This window comes from Schistocerca piceifrons, chromosome 2 (assembly GCF_021461385.2).
Source record: "Schistocerca piceifrons isolate TAMUIC-IGC-003096 chromosome 2, iqSchPice1.1, whole genome shotgun sequence".
Taxonomy (NCBI): Eukaryota; Metazoa; Arthropoda; class Insecta; order Orthoptera; family Acrididae; genus Schistocerca; species Schistocerca piceifrons.
The window spans coordinates 442,401,704-442,423,116 of record NC_060139.1 but is presented as its reverse complement, the minus strand read 5'-3'; the positions used below and the strand labels follow the sequence as shown (position 1 = coordinate 442,423,116).

Sequence of the window (21,413 nt, the reverse complement as noted above, 5' to 3'; positions counted from 1 at the left end):
ATATTCAGTAACTACGAACACATTCACGTCGGATTGCGTGAAGTTTATTTGTATAACAATATGTAATACTATTGCATGCAGGTGCCATACATTTTCTACAGTTGATTGAAGTTAATGATCAGTAATAAGAAAAAGTATGTAGGAATTGTTCTTTAGCGCACAAAAGCGTATTTATTCTTTGGCCTTCGTTCCAGTGGAAGATGTAAAGTCAGGTGGACCGAGTAAATTTTTTGTCATTGATGGAGGGTACCTTATCCACAAAGTGACTTGGACTCGAAATGTTTGCTTCAAGTCAATAGCCCAAAGCTATGTTTATTACCTGCAACGTCATTTTGGATCTGAATTTGCTATTGTATTTGATGGGTATCCATGTGAGGGAGACAAATGTAGCACAAAGAGTGCTGAGAGGATTCGTAGGTCCCAAAAAAATTATTCAGTTGACGTTGTGGTTGAATCAGAGATGGTGAACCGAGTACCTCAGGACAAGTTCTTGTACAACGAACGAAACAAGATGCGTTTGATCACACTTCTTAAAAAGGAATTTCTGGAGTGTAGCATTGAATTGCTCCAGGCACAAGAAGATGCTGACGTTATGATTATAACATCTGCCATTTCAAGAACCAAAGATTTTGGAAGTGTTGTCATTGTAGGAGAAGATGTTGACCTGCTTGTGCTCATGACCGGTTTGGGGCAGGGCATTGAAAACTTGTTTTTCTTAAAGCCAGGAAGAAGAAATGCAAAAGACAAGTGGTTTTCCACTGCAGCTTACAAGTTTGACAGTGAATATATTCTGTTCACTTACGCCTTTAGCGGATGTGATACAATATCCGCTTTTTTTGGTCAAGGAAAAATTAAGTGCTGCAATATTGTTGCGAAAAATGAACACCTATTCTCAGCCCTTTGCACGTTCAATAAACCAAATGCTACCCGTGTAGAAATAATAACAGCAGGAGAACAGGTTACTATCGCATTGTATAGTTGAGGTGTCAGCAGTTCCCACACACTAGACCATTTGCGGTACCACCTATTCGCCAAGTATGTCACAAAAAGCAAACTGAATCTTGCACGGTTGCCACCTGCACAAGATCCTGCACAACATCATTTGTTGCGGACTTACCAACAAGTCCAAAGTTGTATGGGAAACTGGAAACCTCCTGAGAAATGGGGCTAGAATCACAGCGACCACGGTCCAATACCAGTTATAATGAGCCAAGATCCAGCACCTGAAGCACTTCTTCACATTGTTTCATGCTCATGCAAGCTGAACAGTGGCGGAGCGTGCTCCTGCAGAAAAGCGGGTTTGAAATGTTCTTCAATTTGTAAGAAATGTATTGGGGTCAACTGTGAAAACGTGCCAAAATTTTTATATGAAGACAGTGAAGAAGATGTTATGGACGATGTTGAGGAAACCACTGACTAAATCAACGAACTTGCTGAGGCTGACTCGCTGTTTAAAGAAGAGTTCAATCTGGGATCAACTCTATGTACAGACCCTGAATCCATAACTCAAGGTATTTCTGGTGACACTGAGGAACCTGGCCCATCAAAACGTTAGAAGTGATGCTCATATTTGTGGTGGTGGTGGTGGTGGTTAGTGTTTAACGTCCCGTCGACAACGAGGTCATTAGAGACGGAGCGCAAGCTCGGGTGAGGGAAGGATTGGGAAGGAAATCGGCCGTGCCCTTCCAAAGGAACCATCCCGCCATTTGCCTGAAACTATGTAGGGAAATCACGGAAAACCTAAATTAGGATGGCCGGAGACGGGATTGAACCGTCGTCCTCCCGAATGCGAGTCCAGTGTGCTAACCATTGCGCCACCTCGCTCGGTGCTCATATCTGTCTCAAGTGCACTAAAGTGCGATATTACAAGTATTGCACACCCAGAACTGTTAACATTTTTTAGCAACTGATAATGCATTTTAATTGTAATAAAGCTACTAATTTTTAATGTCAACTGCGTGGCTTTCATACACAAGAATAATTACCTACCTAATTAGGTTGCCTATTGCAGCAAATAATAGTTCAGTTTCCTGAGACAAATTATTTTGTGTGCGTGTGTGTGTGTGTGTGTGTGTGTGTGTGTGTGTGTGTGTGTGTATGTGTATGTCTCTTAATGATGTAATTTTATATTTATAGTTTTACAAACACCAGGGCAGAGGTGCCCATAATGAACTTGAGGTAGTGATGTAAGAATCACAATAGTTGGGTGCCCAGCAATCCTCATGTTGCATACAGAGAAATTGAATACCTGAAAGTGAGGTGGTAAATTCCAACATATAACATGATGTATAATGTATTTATAATACACAAACAGAAACAGAAAAAATAGTGTTCAAAAATAAGGTATCTTGCCACTATGCTCAAAATTTGAAAAATTGGTATTTTTTTAGGCGCTGTAGCGCCTCAGATATTGGGAGTAGAAAAAATGGTAAGAATCAAATTTGTAGAGAATTTTGTGCTCTTTAAAAAAGAAAATAGACGTTAAAGCGATAGGAGCAAATGAAACTGAGATATTTTGAAAAAACCGAAAAAAGGCCGAAATTTTCCAGGTTTTTTGATTGCAGAAAGTTTTCCCAAGCGAAATTTTGTTGGCAAAACTCATTTTTCTAATATTTCCAACCGTATGAACGAGTTGAAAAAATAAACTCTTCTACCCCACCTTTTGCAAGGTATATCTGCAATCTGACTGAACTATACGACCGACGAGTAATGTTTTATTATTCACGCATTTCTAACATGTTACATGTATTGTGAATGATTAAAGAATTTGGTGTTGAAATAAGATGCGTTGCTCCAGATATGAAACACAAAATCTGGTTCTATAGTAAAATTCATCGTTGATGTACAAACAGTCACACCATACCGCAATTCAAGAGTACAACACCACCAGCATCTCATTTTCCACGATTAGAAGTGCTATACTACCTTCATATAAATGTCTGGACGCACCTGTATGTCAGTACATGATTCTATCACACAGAAATGATGCAAAGTAGTAGGCTTACTTTGTTTCCATGCATGACACGCTATATTGACACTAGATTCACAGAACTTCTGTAGATGAATTATGCTTACCGGCAGCATTTTTAAAACTGAAACCTGTTACGCACTGCACCGGAAAGAATATTACGTTGAATTCATTAGCCGGTGATAAATAAGAGCAACGCGTTCTAGTTACTTGAACATCTTCGAGTGTGTAGAACTTTTAACTCTGAATTACAATTAATGATTTCTGCGTCTTATGAACGAGTTGTTACTAAATTCTCATTATTGACAACAATAATTACTCAAGACGAAAACAAATATGAATCACACTCGGATGTACGTAACACTAGTTGGTTAGATTTTCGATCTAGCGTGAAGCGCCTCAGTGTAGGGACAACTTATTTTAAGAAGAAATACTTAGTTGCATTAAAAACGGATTTAATTTTCGCAGTCAGTAAGCTTAGAGACCCATGTTCACTGACTTCCAAATGCATAGCGTGACGAGAATAACTGGGTATGCATAAAAAGCAAACAAAGTAGCCAGTGATGTAAAGTATAAGAATATTGGCACACAATCACATTTGTTTTCTGAGATCCGGTTCGGCAAACGGGATGCTGGAAGCAAATATAGTACTGCGCGTCTAATTCAGGATATTGTTTGCATTAAATTTACAGGTCCCATTTGTGGCATGAGTGAACATATTCTTCCAAAAGCCGCGAAGACACAATTAGCTCTAGGAATACAAACGCATTTTCCACAACGCACATTACTGGGAGGGGGGGTTCTCTGTGACCACTCTAAAAAAGTTACAAGAAACAAAATCTGTTAATTGTTGTCATATAAACAACATACTTTTTATAGAGCTACTAAGTTTAAACCTGAAAATGTCTTTTAGCACACTACTAGCAATATCAGCGCGTTTTCAATTACGTGCACTAGAACCACAAAAAATTTAAAGATGCAAATTTCGTTAAGTGTTGTTGACTTTTACTCATAGAAAACTTTTTAAGCAGATATTTGTTTAACTATTGTGCTAAACTGAAAATATTCATTATGTCATTCATTGTGGAAAGTGATATTTACTAGCAAGACTTAAATTTTTGTGTCATGTTTAACTGAAAAATGTATAACAATTAGGGAATCTGGCAGAAAAATTCATTAAAAACAGTAAATACTTTTTCAGAATTAGAAAATATTAAGTAACTGTCCAGAACACAATATTTTCAAAAGATGGAGTTCCTACCAAAACCACGATTTGGTAGTTTTGGTGCAGTACATAAATGACTTATTAAATGGTAGGACTACCGGTAGTATTGGCAGCACTGGTGGGGAAAGAAACATAAATGAATGTGTGAGAGAGAAATTGGAAGCCGACGACATCTCTTTATTTTTTGTTAGTTTGTTACTTTGTTTTCCACATAGCTAGAATCGCGCATCGTTCGTGGTTAGTCCATTGCGTATTTCATATTCTTACACGATATAAATTGCATTTTATACGTATAAAACACTTGGCTACTCATGTAACTTCTGCGCTTTCATGTTAACAAAACAATTGCTTTTGACGCAAGTACAGTGTGTATCCACAAACACAAAATTCTACATGTTTAATGTTATTATTTTGTACATAAGAGAAGGTTCTTCATCATGGTCAGAGCTAAGATTCTCTTGTTATAATTGAAAAGTGCGTAAGTTGTTTATTAACAAAAGAAAAATGTTTTTATAAACTCGACGAAGTATTGAAGCGATGTTTAATATGTTTTTGTTTTGCATCTTTTTCAATTTTACCATTTTTGTGGAAATTACGTTCTCTAGTTCTATATATTAAATCTGTATTTTTTCCATTTGTACTACAATATTCCTTTGTTTCACGTTAGAAAACAACAATTTTCGAATGAAACTGAATTAAACAACGACAGTTTCAAGTCTGCTTGAAGTACTGTTTATTTTAAGGAAACAGACAAAAGGTAAGCTCCATAGATTACGCAGTAGTTTCTATATCCACACTCAGTTTTTAGTACGCCAACGAAGCAATCGAAATGTGGCAATGACCAATTGGTATACAATACATATAACGCACAGGTAATGCGGATACGATCTTAACTGACCAAAGCTATTAGGAAAACTACCGTAGTGTACTCTCACTCATTGTAGTGTACAGTAGTTTTACAGCTCTAGCTAAATCATGTGTTTGCCGAACAGTGGACTCATTCTCTTGTGTACTCTCTCGGTGGAATGTTCACTGTACTGTACACTGTCTGTTGACGACTTTTGGTTTAATTTCCGTCTACATATGGACTTTAACAGTGGTCAGCTAATTTCTGTGTGTATGTGTGTGTGTGTGTGTGTGTGTGTGTGTGTGTGTGTGTGTGTGTATCACATCTAATTTATTCGCTATTATCTTTATTCTGTGTTCCTGAGGGTGGTAACACATCACGTATATGAATCACGATCAGATGTAGGTAACACTAGTTGGTTAGATTTTCGATCTAGCGTGAAGCGCCTCAGTGTAGGGACAATTTATTTTAAGAAGACATACTTAGTTGCATTAAAAACGGATTTAATTTTCGCAGTCAGTAAGCTTAGAGACCCATGTTCGCTGACTTCCAAATACATAGCGTGGACTTCAACAGTGGTGGTGTAGAAGAAAGAAAAGAGGGAAGGAATTCATTATATCAGCTGCATCAGGAGTTTATATGGAGTCAGCAGCTATGAGTGAAAATGTGTGCCGGACCCGGATTTGAACGCAAGATCTCCTGCTTACTAGGCAGTTAAGTCAACCACAGCGCCACCTGGACACAGTTTTCGTCGCAGTTGCGCTGACTATTTCGGTGCGCCCCTCGGCCGACCCATATTTCCATCTAGTGCCACCTACCTGCTTCCCTGTCCATGTCTCCCTTGTTTGCTACTTTGATATTCCTGCAGGAGGTCGAACGTCATTGCGCATTCGCACTGAAAGTGGTGGATTCATAGCCATCAAGGAAAATTAGTTATATGAATGTTCATCAGTGTAATAAGACAAACAAATTGTGCATGTACTTGCAGACTACTACACTGGTGACAAGTGTACTAAAACTCTCAGTGCATCAAATTAATCGACAACGTGGATGCAGAACTCTGAAACAGTGGCTCCAACAACAGAAGAAACAATGATTTCTTATTCAGCAGTTACTGGACCGATAGAAACAGCAGATGGCCTTACTGAAGCTACATACAACTGCTGCGTTGTCTCTCAGGACTGAGATGTCTTTGGCAGATCCACCGCTTCCCTCCTTTCTGAATGGCGTTGACGATTGGGAAACGTACTTACGACGATCTACCGTCAGTTCACGTCCTGCAACGTAAGAGATTCAGATGGTAAGGATCATTTTTTCTGTCATGTTCTTCGCATAGTGTGTTGGGTTTGCTTCGTTAATTGTCCCTCACGAAACATCCTGAAACTTTATCTAATGTTGAACTTCGTAATCTGATGTCGGATCATTATGGGTGTCAATGACATGTGGTATTTGCGGAATTTAAATTTTACCGGCGTTATAAACTACCATCGGACACCTACAACGACTGAATCTCTGACCTTCGACATCTTAGTCGTCGTTGTGCATTTGTGTGCTGCGAAGAACCGTGTTGAGTATCGTATGCCGTCTCCTAGATTCAAAACTTGCTTCCCCATTATTCGCTTGACAAGGAAGTCCGCTTCCAAGCTTTACGGCGATCTCAGACAAAGTCCTTAAAATTGTTCAGGCTTTCGAACTCACACGGGAAACCGACAGCCAGTGGGAGGTTCAGTCCGGTTCATCCGCCATCACCACATCTGAAGTAACAAAACCCAAGAAAATGATTCCTGAAAATATACCCTTACATATCGAACATTGCAGAACGTACTTGCGTCGCATTAATAAAAACGTACCGGATTCTGTTCCAAACGCGGAGAGGAAAACAAATATTTGCTCATAGCAGGTGCCAACCCTACTTCTTCTCACTTCCTAACTCCGCCTCTAACCTCAGACCACGGTGAACACATCCAACATAGAATAATGTTATCATTGATCTTAGGATCACCCGAAGGATTCCTGCCGATGTTTTGGTAACTGGAATTTTATTATAACAAATCTTACCAAGAATGATGTGTTTGTGATAAATTTTCAGTGTGCAGTTGCCTTAAAAGATACAAATTATAATACGACAACGGCGAAATACGACGAAATCCAATATGGCGACTCCCGAGTTCAGCGCAACCCGGAAGTGTCACTAACTTCTTCCATTGTTCCTCCTTTCATATTACGGGAAGTGACACTGCAGCGCTGTCGGCATGGAAAAAAGGAAGTGAGGTTCAGTGTGAGATGGCAGCTTTACAGACGAGGACAGAGACAGATATGACTCAACGTATGAAGTATTCTCCATCCTTTGTGGGCAATACTGGCAACACCTCAGCCATAACTCAGCAATTACCTGCAGCATTGTCTGAGCATACCGCAACATCTCTGTGTATTGCAGCCACTGTTGAGGATAACCCTAGTGCTATCACAAATTGCCATAAAATGTGGCCACTGTAAACACACTTTCAGTGCAAGTAATACGTAACTTTATTGTACCATTATTTACCCTTTAATGACTAATCACTAGTCGCTATAGATATAGTGGCTTAGAGAGAACTGAAAGCCTTTAAACATCACTGACATGGTTCAGTTTTCTTTTGATCTCATAACTTTACGTGTGCCCGATAGTCGCTAGGCCTGATAACAAACCATATTGTGGAGCAGCTTCCACTGCCAACTTGTCTTTGTATATAAAAATAATGTCCATCTTGATTCATTATTTCTTGAATTCTGTTGTCTCGACCCAAAAGTTAATTTTACTTCATTGATACTCTTTCAGTCACGTACAGACATTCCTGTTGTCTTGGATGAAAGGTTCTTGGTAAACTTGCTGTATACAATTCAGATAAAATCGCAAGCTTTCGATGACTACCTGAATCATTGTCGTCAGCAGCTATGCCTGATTTGTCGGGAATCTGGCGACAGTTCTACTTTTATGCCAAAAGATGGCGTATGATTGGCTGGATTACACCGTATTGACATCACGGAAATGGTGCGTCCCAAGATTGCGTCCTTTGTGCCCATTGATTATGTCTGCGCACTTTATCCAACGTCGCTTGCAGCGTCATCACGCCCATCGAAATCTGAGCTACAAAAAGTCTCCCTCTACGCTTCCATGCGTTGCTAAGTGTATTACCGGTGTCTCTGTCCAAATCTCTATCACAGAGTCTAATTTCCATCTTTCCTCCAATCACAGAATCCCAATAGTTCGAAGCGTGGGCCAAAATTAGCGTATGTCAGACATAATCTGTTTATTCAACAGATTGTGCGCTGCCACCGCTAATCTTTTTTAATTCCTGTACTTCAGGTAATGCTGGTTTACAACACAGCGATCGACAACAATCCATACAGACTGACCCATGTAACAGCTGCCACACAGACAAGGGATATTATAAATCCCTGGCACTCTTAGGCCGGTATTATCTTCAACAGGTTGTAACTTTTCCTTGACTTTCCTGGGTGGGCGAAGCATTGCTCTGATTATTTGCCTGTTTAAGACTATCTTACTAGTCGCTGCGCTGTAGATTGGAAACCGCTGTATGTAAAGTCCTGCTGACTTTGTTGAACCAAATCACGTTTTGGTTTCCGTGACATAGCGGTCTGAATACCCATTCCTTCTGATCACAATAGTCTGATGATTCAGCCCAGACATGAGGTTCCGCTTGTTCGAAATAGTCCTGTCTCGACGAAGTAGAGTGTTCAGCATAGCTTGGTGAAAGCCGCACAATTGAGATATAGGTTTGTGTGCATCGGCTTTCGGCATACAGAATGGCCATCTCCTTTCCGCTCAACCAACACGTCTAAGAAAGGCAATTGTCTATCCGTCTCTACCTCCACCGTGAAACACTGTCACCATGACGTAGTCCAGCCAATCATATGCCGTCCTGTCGGCATAGAAATGGGAACCCCGCCTGTTTCACAACAGTCAAACATAGCCTCTGACAAAAACGACGAAGGTTGTCATTTAAAGCTTTAGGTTTTATTCAGATGTGATGTGGCATGTTTACCGAGAGCATTTTATTCAAAGACTCTATCGTAAAAGACATCGTTGTCCTATTCTTGTTGTCTTGCCTCATGTCGTACAACATGCACTGCCATCTCTCTGAGAGGAGCAGTTACAGAACTCTGTCTTCCCACAGCCTCGTTGATACTCCACAACGTGTGTATTGGTGTCGGATGTTCACGAGTACGTACGCTACTCGAAAACCCCCAAACTTCTTGCAGCTTTTCGTAATTTCACCCTACACACTTTTCAGTTCTGTAGTGACTGCCATAATATAATGAATATATCTTACCATCATAGTTCCAGCATCCATAACGAGCACCTTGTCAGAGTCCATAATGGTATTCAGCCTGTGAGCTATGGTCAGCACTGTACAGTCTTTGAATTTTCGCCGAATTGTTGCCTGAATCAGTGCGTCTGTCCTGAAACATTATAGTTAACATTACTTGTTTTCTGAAAACATGTTATACAGAAATATAAAGTCCACATGATGGTGTTTCGAGACACATTTACGTTCTATATTTACCTGATATTTTTATATCCAAAGGAATTTAAATGTTTCACTATAATTAAAGAAATGTTTTTGTAGTGTGGCACGTGTTTCAGTTGCCAGTTTAAGATTTTAACACACTAAACCCTCGCTAATCTGACCCTCAGTAGTACGGCCTTTCAGTAATGCAGTCTCTGGTCGCTCAAGCAGAAATGATGCACACAGCGATTGACTATCGCCCGCAACAATGTTGCTAGTTAATTACAATATTAAACAACGGTACACATATTTGAAATTGTGACTTTCTGTAAGTTCAGCATCATGGCTTCTAAAAGGAAAGACGTTAAGCTAGATATCAGCAGAAACTCGAAATTTTAAATAAGCTGAATTGAAATTCACCAAAACTGCTGGGTACAATGTTGGACGAGCAACTACTCGTGTCTTCAAAACAAACTTGGTATTTGACAATACCCAACCCAAATAGAGATCTAAATGAGAAAACAGAAGTTTGTATGAAAGGCAGAATGAAGAATTGTGTATAGATGTTTATAGATAGTTCGTACAATAACGCACTGAAGGAATTAAAGTCAGTGGTCCAATAATAAAATAAAAAGCAACTGAATTTTCTATACAACTTGTAACTTGTTTGCAATAAGTGTGGGTTGGCTACGAAACTGGAAAAATCGGCATACCTTGCGGCAGCTGACAAATTTCATACACTTTTAATAGTCCGACACTTCCGCCAATCCAGCACCCATATGTGGAACTAGTAGCCGGATTAGCGCGAGCGTAGTGTATTAGAGTCAAAGTATTTACTGCTGAATATATTACTTCAAATTCTGTATGCAATATATAGGACTTCCTTTATGAAGGATATGGTTTCACGTTCAAAATGAAATACCTACTGGTGTTTGATAAACATCGCCAAAAAAAATTAGCAATGACACGGAACTGTGAAGTTTATTGTAGTCAAAGTCCACATAACAGCTGTGTATCTCGAACTGTTTCAACTGAACAGTCATCCCCAAAAGCTCATCACATTGGTCTCAGTCTGTGGCTCAGCCATAACGCACTTTCTGACCAAAAGTATCTGGACGCATGTTAGTGAACATTAATGTAAGCTGTGCCCACCCTGCGCCTATATGACGTCTTGAACGCTGCTGGGCACACTTTCAGTGAGGTTTCTGAGTGTATGTGGAGGAAGGAAGCCCAGTGTTCGTCAAAAGCCAAAACCTGAAGAGGTAGTGGAGTTACTCTGAGTTTTGTAAAGACGTTTCATTCGATTCAGGTCGGCACTCTGGGCAGGCAACTCCATCCAAAGCCTTCTAGATACAAGGCCTATGCACAGCGTCCATATTGGCACGTGACGTCGCAAACAGTTGGCCACCTTATCGTTGGTCGGTAGACCTGTTGGCGTGTATGTTGTGCTGAGAGTGTGTGTCACGTGAAAGTGATATATATTTCATACAGTATTCGCCTTGAGTTCTTCAAAGTATGGGATACAAGGGCTGCGTTCCCTATTACCAGGGAAATTATAAATCCAAAAAAGGCATGAAAGTGCACATGTTTCGACTTCTCAAATGTGCGAAGTTGAGAAATCTCTGGATTGCAGTTATTCCCAATGCATCATTCAAGGGTAAGTAAATGATGAAAAATTTGTAACGTGTTATTTGTTTCCATTGCACCACGTTTGCCAATTGTTATTAAAAGCAGTTATGTATGATGCATCAGTATCTTTTGCTTCTTAATTCTGGACCAATGCTGCGACGTTAATATGCATCTGGCTGTGAAATGTCTCTCATTAATGCAACTATTGTCACACATAATAGCTATATTAATTAGTGTTGTGCTGTTACAGATCTGTCACAAACATTTCCAACCGAAAAGTACTGTATGGACAGCAAGCTGCTTTGACGAGAAGACAGGACGGATTTTAACTGTAAATCTTGAACGACCGAGCATAAAAGATGAATGTGTTCCATCGATATTTCCTGGTTGTCCTTCCTATTAATCGTCGCAACTGGCTTCCCGGGAATCGCCGGATGAAAAGCGGGTGCGTCTGGAAGCAGCACAACTTCAGAAAGCGATAAGTGAGAGTGTGAAGTCTGCAGATAAACACAAGAGTGAAAACAAAATTTCAAATATATCTCAGTTAAAAGGGGGGCAGAAAGTCAACTTTTCTTCGTTCTGGACCGTCATCAGCAAAGGCAGACAGTGTAATTTTTGTTAACATTGAGAGAACAGGATCTGTACCGAGCGAGGTGGCGCAGTGGTTAGACACTGGACTCGCATTCGGCAGGACGACGGTTCAATCCCGCGTCCGGCCATCCTGATTTAGGTTTTCCGTGATTTCCCTAAATCGCTCCAGGCAAATGCCGGGATGGTTCCTTTCAAAGGGCACGGCCGACTTCCTTCCCCGTCCTTCCCTAATCCGATGAGACCGATGACCTCGCTGTCTGGTCTCCTTCCCCAAAAACAACCAACAACCAACCAACAGGATCAGTGCCTAATTTATGTTACTCTGTAGTTATTAATGAACAGTTGGAAGTTTCAGTTTTTTTTGTAAAGGAGTATCAGTGAATAACTACCCAGAACAGATACCAGTTTCCTATGAAAATTAATTATTTTCATGATATTGAATACATACTGAAATCTGTTGAAAACAGTGCATCTGTAGAGAGTAAAGATAAAGAACATTTATTAGAGATAACGCAAGGTATTTTAGATAACTTTATTGAAGAATCGGATGATAAAAGCTTTTTTCAGTTCGCTTCAGTCCGGAACCGCGCTGCTGCTACGGTCGCAGGTTCGAATCCTGCCTCGGGCATGGATGTGTGTGGTGTCCTTAGGTTAGTTAGGTTTAAGTTGTTCTAAGTCTAGTGGACTGATGACCTCAGGTGGTAAGTCCCATAGTGCTCAGAGCCATTTGAACCATCCAGGAGCTCCAGTAGCTTTATTTAAAACCGAAAACGTCTGCTTGTTGTCGCATATTGCCGATTTTTTACTGCAAGAAAACGTAGCTCCTGAGGCAAGAGACAGAATTTAAAATTATAGTTTGTCTTCAAGCCTAGAGACGCGTATTTAAGGTAAATCGTCAAAACAATTTTGCATATTCAAATATGTATAACATAGGGCAGTTTTGTTCAGTTACTTTATGTAATGATAAAAATTTCCATACGTTCATTACAAGACCATGTAGAAGAGGAAAGCACGGGAATCCATATGCAGTTTCAGCTCTAAAACACGTAAAGTTCGTATAGCTGCAGAGTGCTTAACAGCAGCGTTCTGATACAGATCCGGCCATCAGTATGTGACGTCACAAGTGTGCTCGCAGGCCTATAGTCCAGGTGGTGTTGCTCCATCACAGGAATGGTATTGTCCACAAACCATTGCAAACTGGTGAAATTCATTAGAGTTTTCGTTAACCAGGTGCCATGTCTGAATACTGTCAAGTTAACTCTAGTGGGGAGACGCACTGAGCGTCGACTTGTCTAACAAGGAACCCTTGAATCCGAGGCCGATAATTCAATTTTTAGTAAGGCTCATTTGAAAGTGTTGTGCTAACAATCATGACAGGAGAACTACTAGCTGCTAATGACTCACCATGTGCATAGGGAGGGCGACAGAAAATGAGTGTGCGAGAGGTGCAGACATCCACCTTCCATGGGGCTACACTCCACAAAATGGATGTCGTCGACATTCAAGAGATATTCAAAACAAACGATTAACTTGCACCGTGAACACTGAATGAAAAATGGCGTGCCGCACTGATCACAAAGGTTCGCACCATCAAGATCGAAGGCGAACTCTTTGTGAGCCACCCAGCAGGACGTTAGCTGGGTATCTACTCCTAAAGGACGCATACACAATCATATTGGTGTAAAGGGGTGATAAGAAGTGATGGAATGCGATGACATGCAACCGAATGCGAAACAATCTGTCATGGAGCTTATCGTGAAACTGGATTTCCTTTAAGCTGTAGCTGCAGATAGTGCAATAATCTGTTTTGTAGAAAAACAAACATTCAGAGGCTGAATTTGTCCACTGGTTCTAGGTGGTATGAATTGCATTTCCACACTTCTGAGGAGTGATGGTTTTCTCTAAAGGAGTATGATTTTTATACGTAGACCATGAATCAAGCTGAAGCAAATTATTTTGACCGGGTATTCACCAAAAGCAGTGCTCATACCATATTTGTAGTTCTCTTACAAGCCCATTTCGCCACTCTTGCTTGCTGTGACGTAAATATTCCCTACTGCCCTAGGAAGATCACGCACACAAGAAAATATCGTATGGGGCAGAGCTCGTCCAACTTCACGCAGCACAATAAATAACTTTCCAGCCAATTTACAGTCCAGATTAACAGTCGGCATAATTGCAGACGAATGCCTTAAGGCATTGACGTTAGTTGATCGTGATACAGCTTTTTAGGTACCGGTACCTCTAATTTCCAAGGTTCCTTTCATGTGCATTTTCTTTACAAATCGGATTTGCTCGGAGTTGAAAACAGTCCTTACTTATTGATGACAATATCTGCAAATTTTGGGGCCCATTTCGCAGTTTGCATCGTCAGGTTGACGCTTTGTTTGAAATTTCGTTATCTACGTCTTCCAATTCTGTAGCACTGTTTGAAGTTACGCAACAATCCACTGCTTCCCCTGAAATGACTGTAATCTATGTTCAGGTGTAATTCGATGTGCATAACGTAGTAGGTCATTGTCATGCACTGTAACGTTGTTGCTTTGATTTGCTATGAAAGTGGTACTGATAGACAATAAAAGCGGGTTAAAAGCCGTGAGTTGTCTGGGGAAGTTAACCTTGCATTACTGAGCAACTGTTTCACCAGGTATCCAGTCTAGCTTACCAAATTCCCAACCAGACTAACATTAATTATAATCTTTTAATAGTTATACGACCACCGGTGATATATATATATATATATATATATATATATATATATATATATATATATATATAAATAGAATTTAAGTAAAAAGAAATAAATCAGTTTATATTTGGAAATTTATTTTAACATTGATCATTGAAATTTCAGCATATTAAACTTGAGTTATAACTAAGCTGGTGCCTTATTTAGGATCGTGGAAAATGTTAGTTTGTAATCTTACGGAACACATCAAATATGGAGCCAAGATTGGGAGACTGCATACAACACTGCATTCATAAAATAACACACGAAGAACGTTGAAACATATGCAAGAGGAAATTAACCACAACCAACCGATTCAATTTTCACCCAAAGAAATTACGTTCGTAGCACAATCCTGTCCATCATGTAATTACCACACACTGGCATACTAAATTCATACGAACACTCTGTGAAATCTTCCCAAAAAGAATAACTGAGGGCTACTTTGATGATTACACCACGTGCTTCACGTGGTCAACTTGGTTTACACAAAGAGTGTAACTGCACAATAATTTTGATAATTAAAATAAATTACATCGAAAAGCAATTTACAAAAGAAAAACCTCGAACTGGTTACTATCGTCTTACTATTAACCTGATGGGTCAAACAATTGTATAAGCACGTGGTATTGGCCTCACAAAGTACACCCCACGTGGGTTGAACCTAAAGAAAAGTTGCTATATTGAAAAATATTGTCAAGACGAGACGTTATAATCTCACGCACATTCGCATTTAAGATTGATGATCTTAGTTAGAGTTAGTGATAAACACGTGGTTCCACTTTACTCACAAAGTAGTGACAAAGCAACTACCGGAAGATATTATGAACTTCACACGCGAATTACACTGCGTTGCAATTTAAGATAACATTAGATATTTTAGAGCTAAATCTGAAATAAAGGTGATTAAATTTTCAGTTAGGTTGAACTTAAGAAATCCATTGTCCTACGGACTTAGCAGACACGCGCTTAGCTGGAGATCTTACCACTTCAGACGCTCGCCACGGACAGACTGACCTGGTCCCTGCCTGAGGGTGGCTCACAAATACAAACGGAAGTGGTCAGAGGGGCAGCTTCCTATACCAACATGACAAGGGACGGACAGGACCATACTAAGGATAGAAACCTCTTTGCTTTTAGAAAGCGTAGCTACCTGTTCCGACGTTGGTCCTACTGTTCTCTAGCAGACAGACTTGTCTGCTACCCTCAAGCATGCAACTAGAAATATATTTGCTCATTCATCCTCTCACACAGAAGGGAAGGGGGACGACAGTATCTTATCATATACAGTATATAAAAGAAGGCGGATGTAGGTTCCGTATGAGACTGTGTGACATGAATTACATATAAACTGTGTTTTAAAGTGTAGTAGTGTGACAGATCGTTCTTGTTTATGTGTAAAAGTAACACGTTTCACTGCTCAGTCTCCGCCCAGATAGTCAGAAACACCACAGTAAATTTAGAAGAGGAATATATGCCGTAAATGACAACAGATTTAAGAAATTAACATGAAAGGAATCCAACAGAGACCTTTCAGCACATTATGTAAATTGTATCAAGCATCCTTGAAATGTGCAAACATCAGTTTTTGCAACCACTGAGCCTCGTCCTCCTTTGAATATACGTAGTTTTTCTTATACACTACACGTTCGTATTGCTGCGAACCTATTCAGAATCTGTTTATAATTTTTTTTTTTTTACTAAGGTGCAGATGATATTCTATGTACATAATTATGTTAAGTACCCGCTTCTTGTACAGCAATTGCCCTTTAGTACGTTTCACTGGAGACGGGATTTCTGTCTCCCTGTCCAGCAAGGGTAATGAACTACCCGTTTCAGTACAATTTTTCACTTCTTAATCGTATCGTCATCGTTATACTCCTCATGTACACTGCCCGCACAGTCGAGCGTGTACCACACCATATGCTCCACTGACTCATCTTGCAGAAACACTGATATTTCATCTGCCACTTCTTTTTCAGTCTGTGAAATTTCTTGGGTTTCTTTCTGACGAAATGTCAATTTCGGCAACTGTTGTAGATATAATGCAAAGTTTGCTTTGCGTATTGTTGCCATTGCTCTGCTTTGTATCACAACACGGTTAGTAGTGTAGAACTGTCGCGAGTTAGTGGTTGACTAAGTATTCCAACTACGCTCCGTAGCCTCACGCTTAGTTTACCACTGGATACCTCCACTCACGCCCCCTGTTGTCATTAGCAGCCAGTATTATGGTTGCATGACAGACAAAATGCGGGACGTCCAGTGCCGTAACGACCATTGGCGTTTTGCGACCTCGCACTCAAGGGGTTCCTTGTGAGAGGTGAGCACAAAATTATGATGAAAATCAATAGGAATAACAAGAAAACAAGAACATCGTTAGTAAATGGTCTCAGGGTCACTTTGAGAGAACAGCCTGGACAGACATTGCACGTGTGGATTATTCAAGAATCGTCGAGTTTACCGAAGTCATAAGTTAGCTGTCAGTGATTGCGGCAAGTGGATTTCAACGACAGACAGGCTACAGATGGCGGACGTTGATCTTGAGCGGCGGGCGTTTGAAGCAGCAACTTTGTAAGTAGGCTGTTTAGGTTTTTTTATTGGTAACGCCACATGGCTGTACTGTGTGCAGTCTGTGGCTAGTTCGCATTGTTGTCTGCCATTGGGCAGCTGGATGTTAACAGCGCGTAGCGTTGCGCAGTTGGAGGTGAGCCGCCAGCAGTGGTGGATGTGGGGAAGTGAGATGGCGCATTTTTGAGAGCGGATGATCTGGACATGTGTCCATCAGAAACAGTACATTTGTAAGAATGTATGTCATGAACTGCTGTATATATATTACCATTTTTGAACACTATTGAGGTAAATACATTGTTTGTTCTCTATCAAAATCTTTCATTTCCTAACTATGCCTATCAGTAGTTAGTGCCTTCAGTTGTTTGAATCTTTTATTTAGGTGGCAGTAGTGGCGCTCGCTGTATTGCAGTAGTTCGAGTAACGAAGATTTTTGTGAGGTAAGTGATTTGTGAAACGTATAGGTTAATGTTAGTCAGGGCCATTCTTTTGTAGGGATTACTGAAAGTCAGATTGTGTTGCGCCAAAAATATTGTGTGTCAGTTTAAGCACAGTCTTGTACAATTTTTCTAAGGGGACGTTTCATATGTCGACTCTTAGCCGAGGATACCTCACTGGAATCTTCTGATTTTTTCTTGTAGTTTGTGCAATTAGTGCAGCCTTTGTTTATTGCTAGCGCGTAATTGTAGAGAGAATTTCCTCTGTAGTTGTAGTATTTCATTGTTGTACAGTAAAACAGTTGTGGCATGCATGTAGATTTGCACCAAGTATTTCGCAGCTGCGCTTGCAATTAAGTATATATTATTTTCAGTGCTATGTTAATGTGTTTTCTTATTTTGCTCTTCAAATTGTGCTTTTCTGTGTTATCGTGTGAAATACGTGATTATTATGGCGTGTGAAAAACGTAATACTAGGCTCCAAAGTAAACTGAGAAATGACAGTGAAGACGAAAGCAGTGTGTTAGCGCCACTGTGTAATGAATTAACTAATGTTCAAACTAGTCATTTGGTAATTGTCCAGAGGGAAATGGAGCGGGCGGCAAATAATGGTGTAGACAGTGAAACAAGTAGTGAACAGGGAAGCATTGTCGATCGATCGGTCGGCAACAGCTCGCCTCAGGAATCCGAAATGACAGAACACAATATTGCAAATACTGTAGACTCAGGTTTTGGGTCCTCACCGTTTTCTCAAATAAGTCAAGACACATTTTCTGCTCGTCAAAATGTGAATGTTGCCGGTGCAAATGAACTGCCGAAAAGCATAGAGGAACAGATTCCAGACACTAATACATTATTATTGCAATTAATGCAGCAAATGAAACAAAATCAGAGACAAACACAGCAACAGTTAGACACAATGGAACAAAATCTTCAAAAGTTAGACACAATGGAACAAAATCAGAGACAAACACAGCAAAAGCTTCAAAAGTTAGACACAATGGAACAAAATCAGAGACAAACACGGCAAAAGCTTCAAAAGTTAGACACAATGGAACAAAATCGGAAACAAACACAGCAAAAGCTTCAAAAGTTAGACACAATGGAACAAAATCTTCGGAAGTTAGACACCACGCTTGAACAAACACGTGAAGATATAACTACTGAGTTACATAAAATCGAAGCGAAATGTCAAAAAATCTGTAATGACGTAAAAACACAAATTTGTAAGCATTTCCAACCTATTTTTTCGCGTCACGAAAATGCAATACAGAATCACGAAGCAGCCATAAAGGAACTGCAAACTATTGTTCATGTAAATCACGACACCTTGCAAGCTAAAATTGACTCAGTTGCATCTACCGATTCGGTTACGCAACTTGCAAAAGCTCAGGAAAACTTAAAGGACACAGTAGATACTCTGAAAATTGGTGCAGAAAACACATGGAGAAGATTAGTTCATTATCGGAGAAAGTAGTTGAACTTTCGGATCAGCTAAATAATTTATCTACGAAGGTAGATGATAATCTGAACGACACAAAACCGGTAGTCTTTAATGACACAGAAGAGTGCGAACAAATTAGGAAGTTCAAACAAAATCAGAATCAAATTAATACGCAACACCAAAGAGAAATCCGGGAAGTACAAGATCAGTTGACACAGGTAATACCAGAATTACATATTTTAGAGGACACTCGCGCTCCAATACGGGAAGAGGAACATAGAAATACGGAACAGCCACTAAATAATAACACAGCGCATTTCGGAAATTATGAAAAAAATTGGCAAGGTGCACCGAATTTTGAAATGGAACCGCCGAAACGATGTAACATGCGACTCGCCGACACGATGATTTTGACTATAGGCTGTTCATTACTACACGCTTATTCAAAACATTTAAGAATTCTGGCAACCGCATTCATCCACAAGCGTGGCTTCAACAATTCTCTCATTGTTTTCCCCACAACTGGTCATTAGAGCACAGATTAGAATTTATGTGTGGCTATTTAGAGAATGAACCAGCTGTAAGAATGCGATTGGTCATTCACGATTGCCACAGTGAAGGAGAATTTTATCATGCCTTCCTGTCAACTTATTGGTCTCAAGCCACACAAGACTGAGTAAAACATAGCATTATAATGATGAAACATTTCGAACAATCGGAATTTTCTAGTCTTATCAAATATTTTGAAGACATGTTACATAGGAATCGGTATCTTTCAAACCCATACAGCCCCTCAGAACTCATCCGCATTTGCTTAATCAAATTGCCTGAACATTTACGACATATTATTTTGGCAGAACGTTGCAAAGACGACATTGAAGCTTTTCAGGGACTGCTACAAGAGTTGGACATTGACACTGGCAGTCGCGGAACGCGAAAACAGGTGCACAAGAATTACAGATCACATCCGTCACAGTTCCACGATAACAGAAATAATAACTGGACAAGACAAGGCTATTCTTACAACGCAAATCGTGAACAAAACAGACACAACCCATATGACAACCACTGGCAGAGTAATAGTTACAGAGAAAGAGCGCATTTCCGTAGTAATGAATATGACAGAGACAATCATAGAAACAGACAATATGGCAACCAGAACTATTATTATGATGAGAGACAGAATAACTTCAGACGCAACGGTCTACCATGCAGTCATAATTCAGGGAGAAATTCTCCACCACATTCCCGACAAGAAAGAAACTATGGAATCTACTGACATGACGACAGACGATATAATCGTAACGACAGACCTGAATTGCATCAGAACTGGCGGGATTCAAACAGGGCAGGGCCCTCTCGACAAGGTGAATTTGTAGAAGTTAGGTCTCCTAGTCCCAATAACGATGCGCGCCAACAAGGGGACAGACAATGACTCGCACCGCAGGCAGCCACGTGCACCGGCTGGCTCAGAGAAAAATAACATAGACGCTAACCTTGAGAAAAATTTGAGCATTCTTTACCGATGTACCATACACTACATGATAATTCCGTTGAAGCTGGAGCTCTGCATAGTAGAAAGAGTAAAGGCTTTCACCACATTTCACATGTAAAACCGTTTATTGAAAGATAATCTGCTTTTTAACTTTGCCATATAGCTTTTCACTCCATGCTACTAGTACAATTTGTCACACTGAGAAACTGTTAACATGCAACAATGTTTTGAAGTTAACTATCTAGTCTAGAACCTAGGGAACATTTTTAAATAGAAATTACAAATGCATTGTTATAGTGAACAGACGACACAGTGTTGTTATTTGTACATCCTTGCTTGTTAGTTGCACGATTACGTAACGACTATAAGGCTCACATACTTAGAACATATACCGGCACTGCTAATGAGATTTTAATGCAACATTTTCGTTTACTTGAAAATATATTCTTTGTTTGAAGTACTTTCTGTGAGATTAAAGATGACTTAGTATTTGGTTTGTTTGACAGCTACACAATTATATCACGACGCTACTAATATGTGATACAATTTACATTGTTGCTTTTTCGGTGTATCTGTTTTATATCTGCACAGTTTTTCTGAATTCTTCTGGAAAGTAAAACATGTTTTAGTAGTAACTTTGTGGTATAGCTACAATAAGACAGCCTTTTTTGTAGCACAACAATACGTTACAGTGTAGTACTTTCTTGATCACAGTACTGTACGTAATAACTATGATATCTATACACATAGCATTTCCCATTTGTTTATTACGAGGTAAGTACATTGACTTCTACAGAACTTTGCTTACAGAGGACGATAACTACGACACTTCCACAGACATTATCTTACAACAAGACGCACAGTTTAGCGCTACAGTGCATGTATTTGAGTGATTAATTTTGTACTTAAAACACTTATTTTTAAAGATTTTTGAATTACAATGATACAAAGGTTTTCCGTGATACATTTC

General features: G+C 39.8%; 1 protein-coding gene across 1 annotated transcript in view; it reads right to left on the bottom strand.

Annotated features, from left to right (window-relative positions):
- LOC124775458 (probable multidrug resistance-associated protein lethal(2)03659) overlaps positions 1-21,413 on the bottom strand; it is a 263,350-nt gene that overhangs the window by 8,345 nt on the left and 233,592 nt on the right. The window contains exon 19 of the mRNA XM_047250291.1: positions 9,375-9,504. Within this exon, the coding sequence (XP_047106247.1) occupies positions 9,375-9,504 (130 nt within the window). The remainder of the gene's footprint in view (positions 1-9,374; positions 9,505-21,413) is intronic.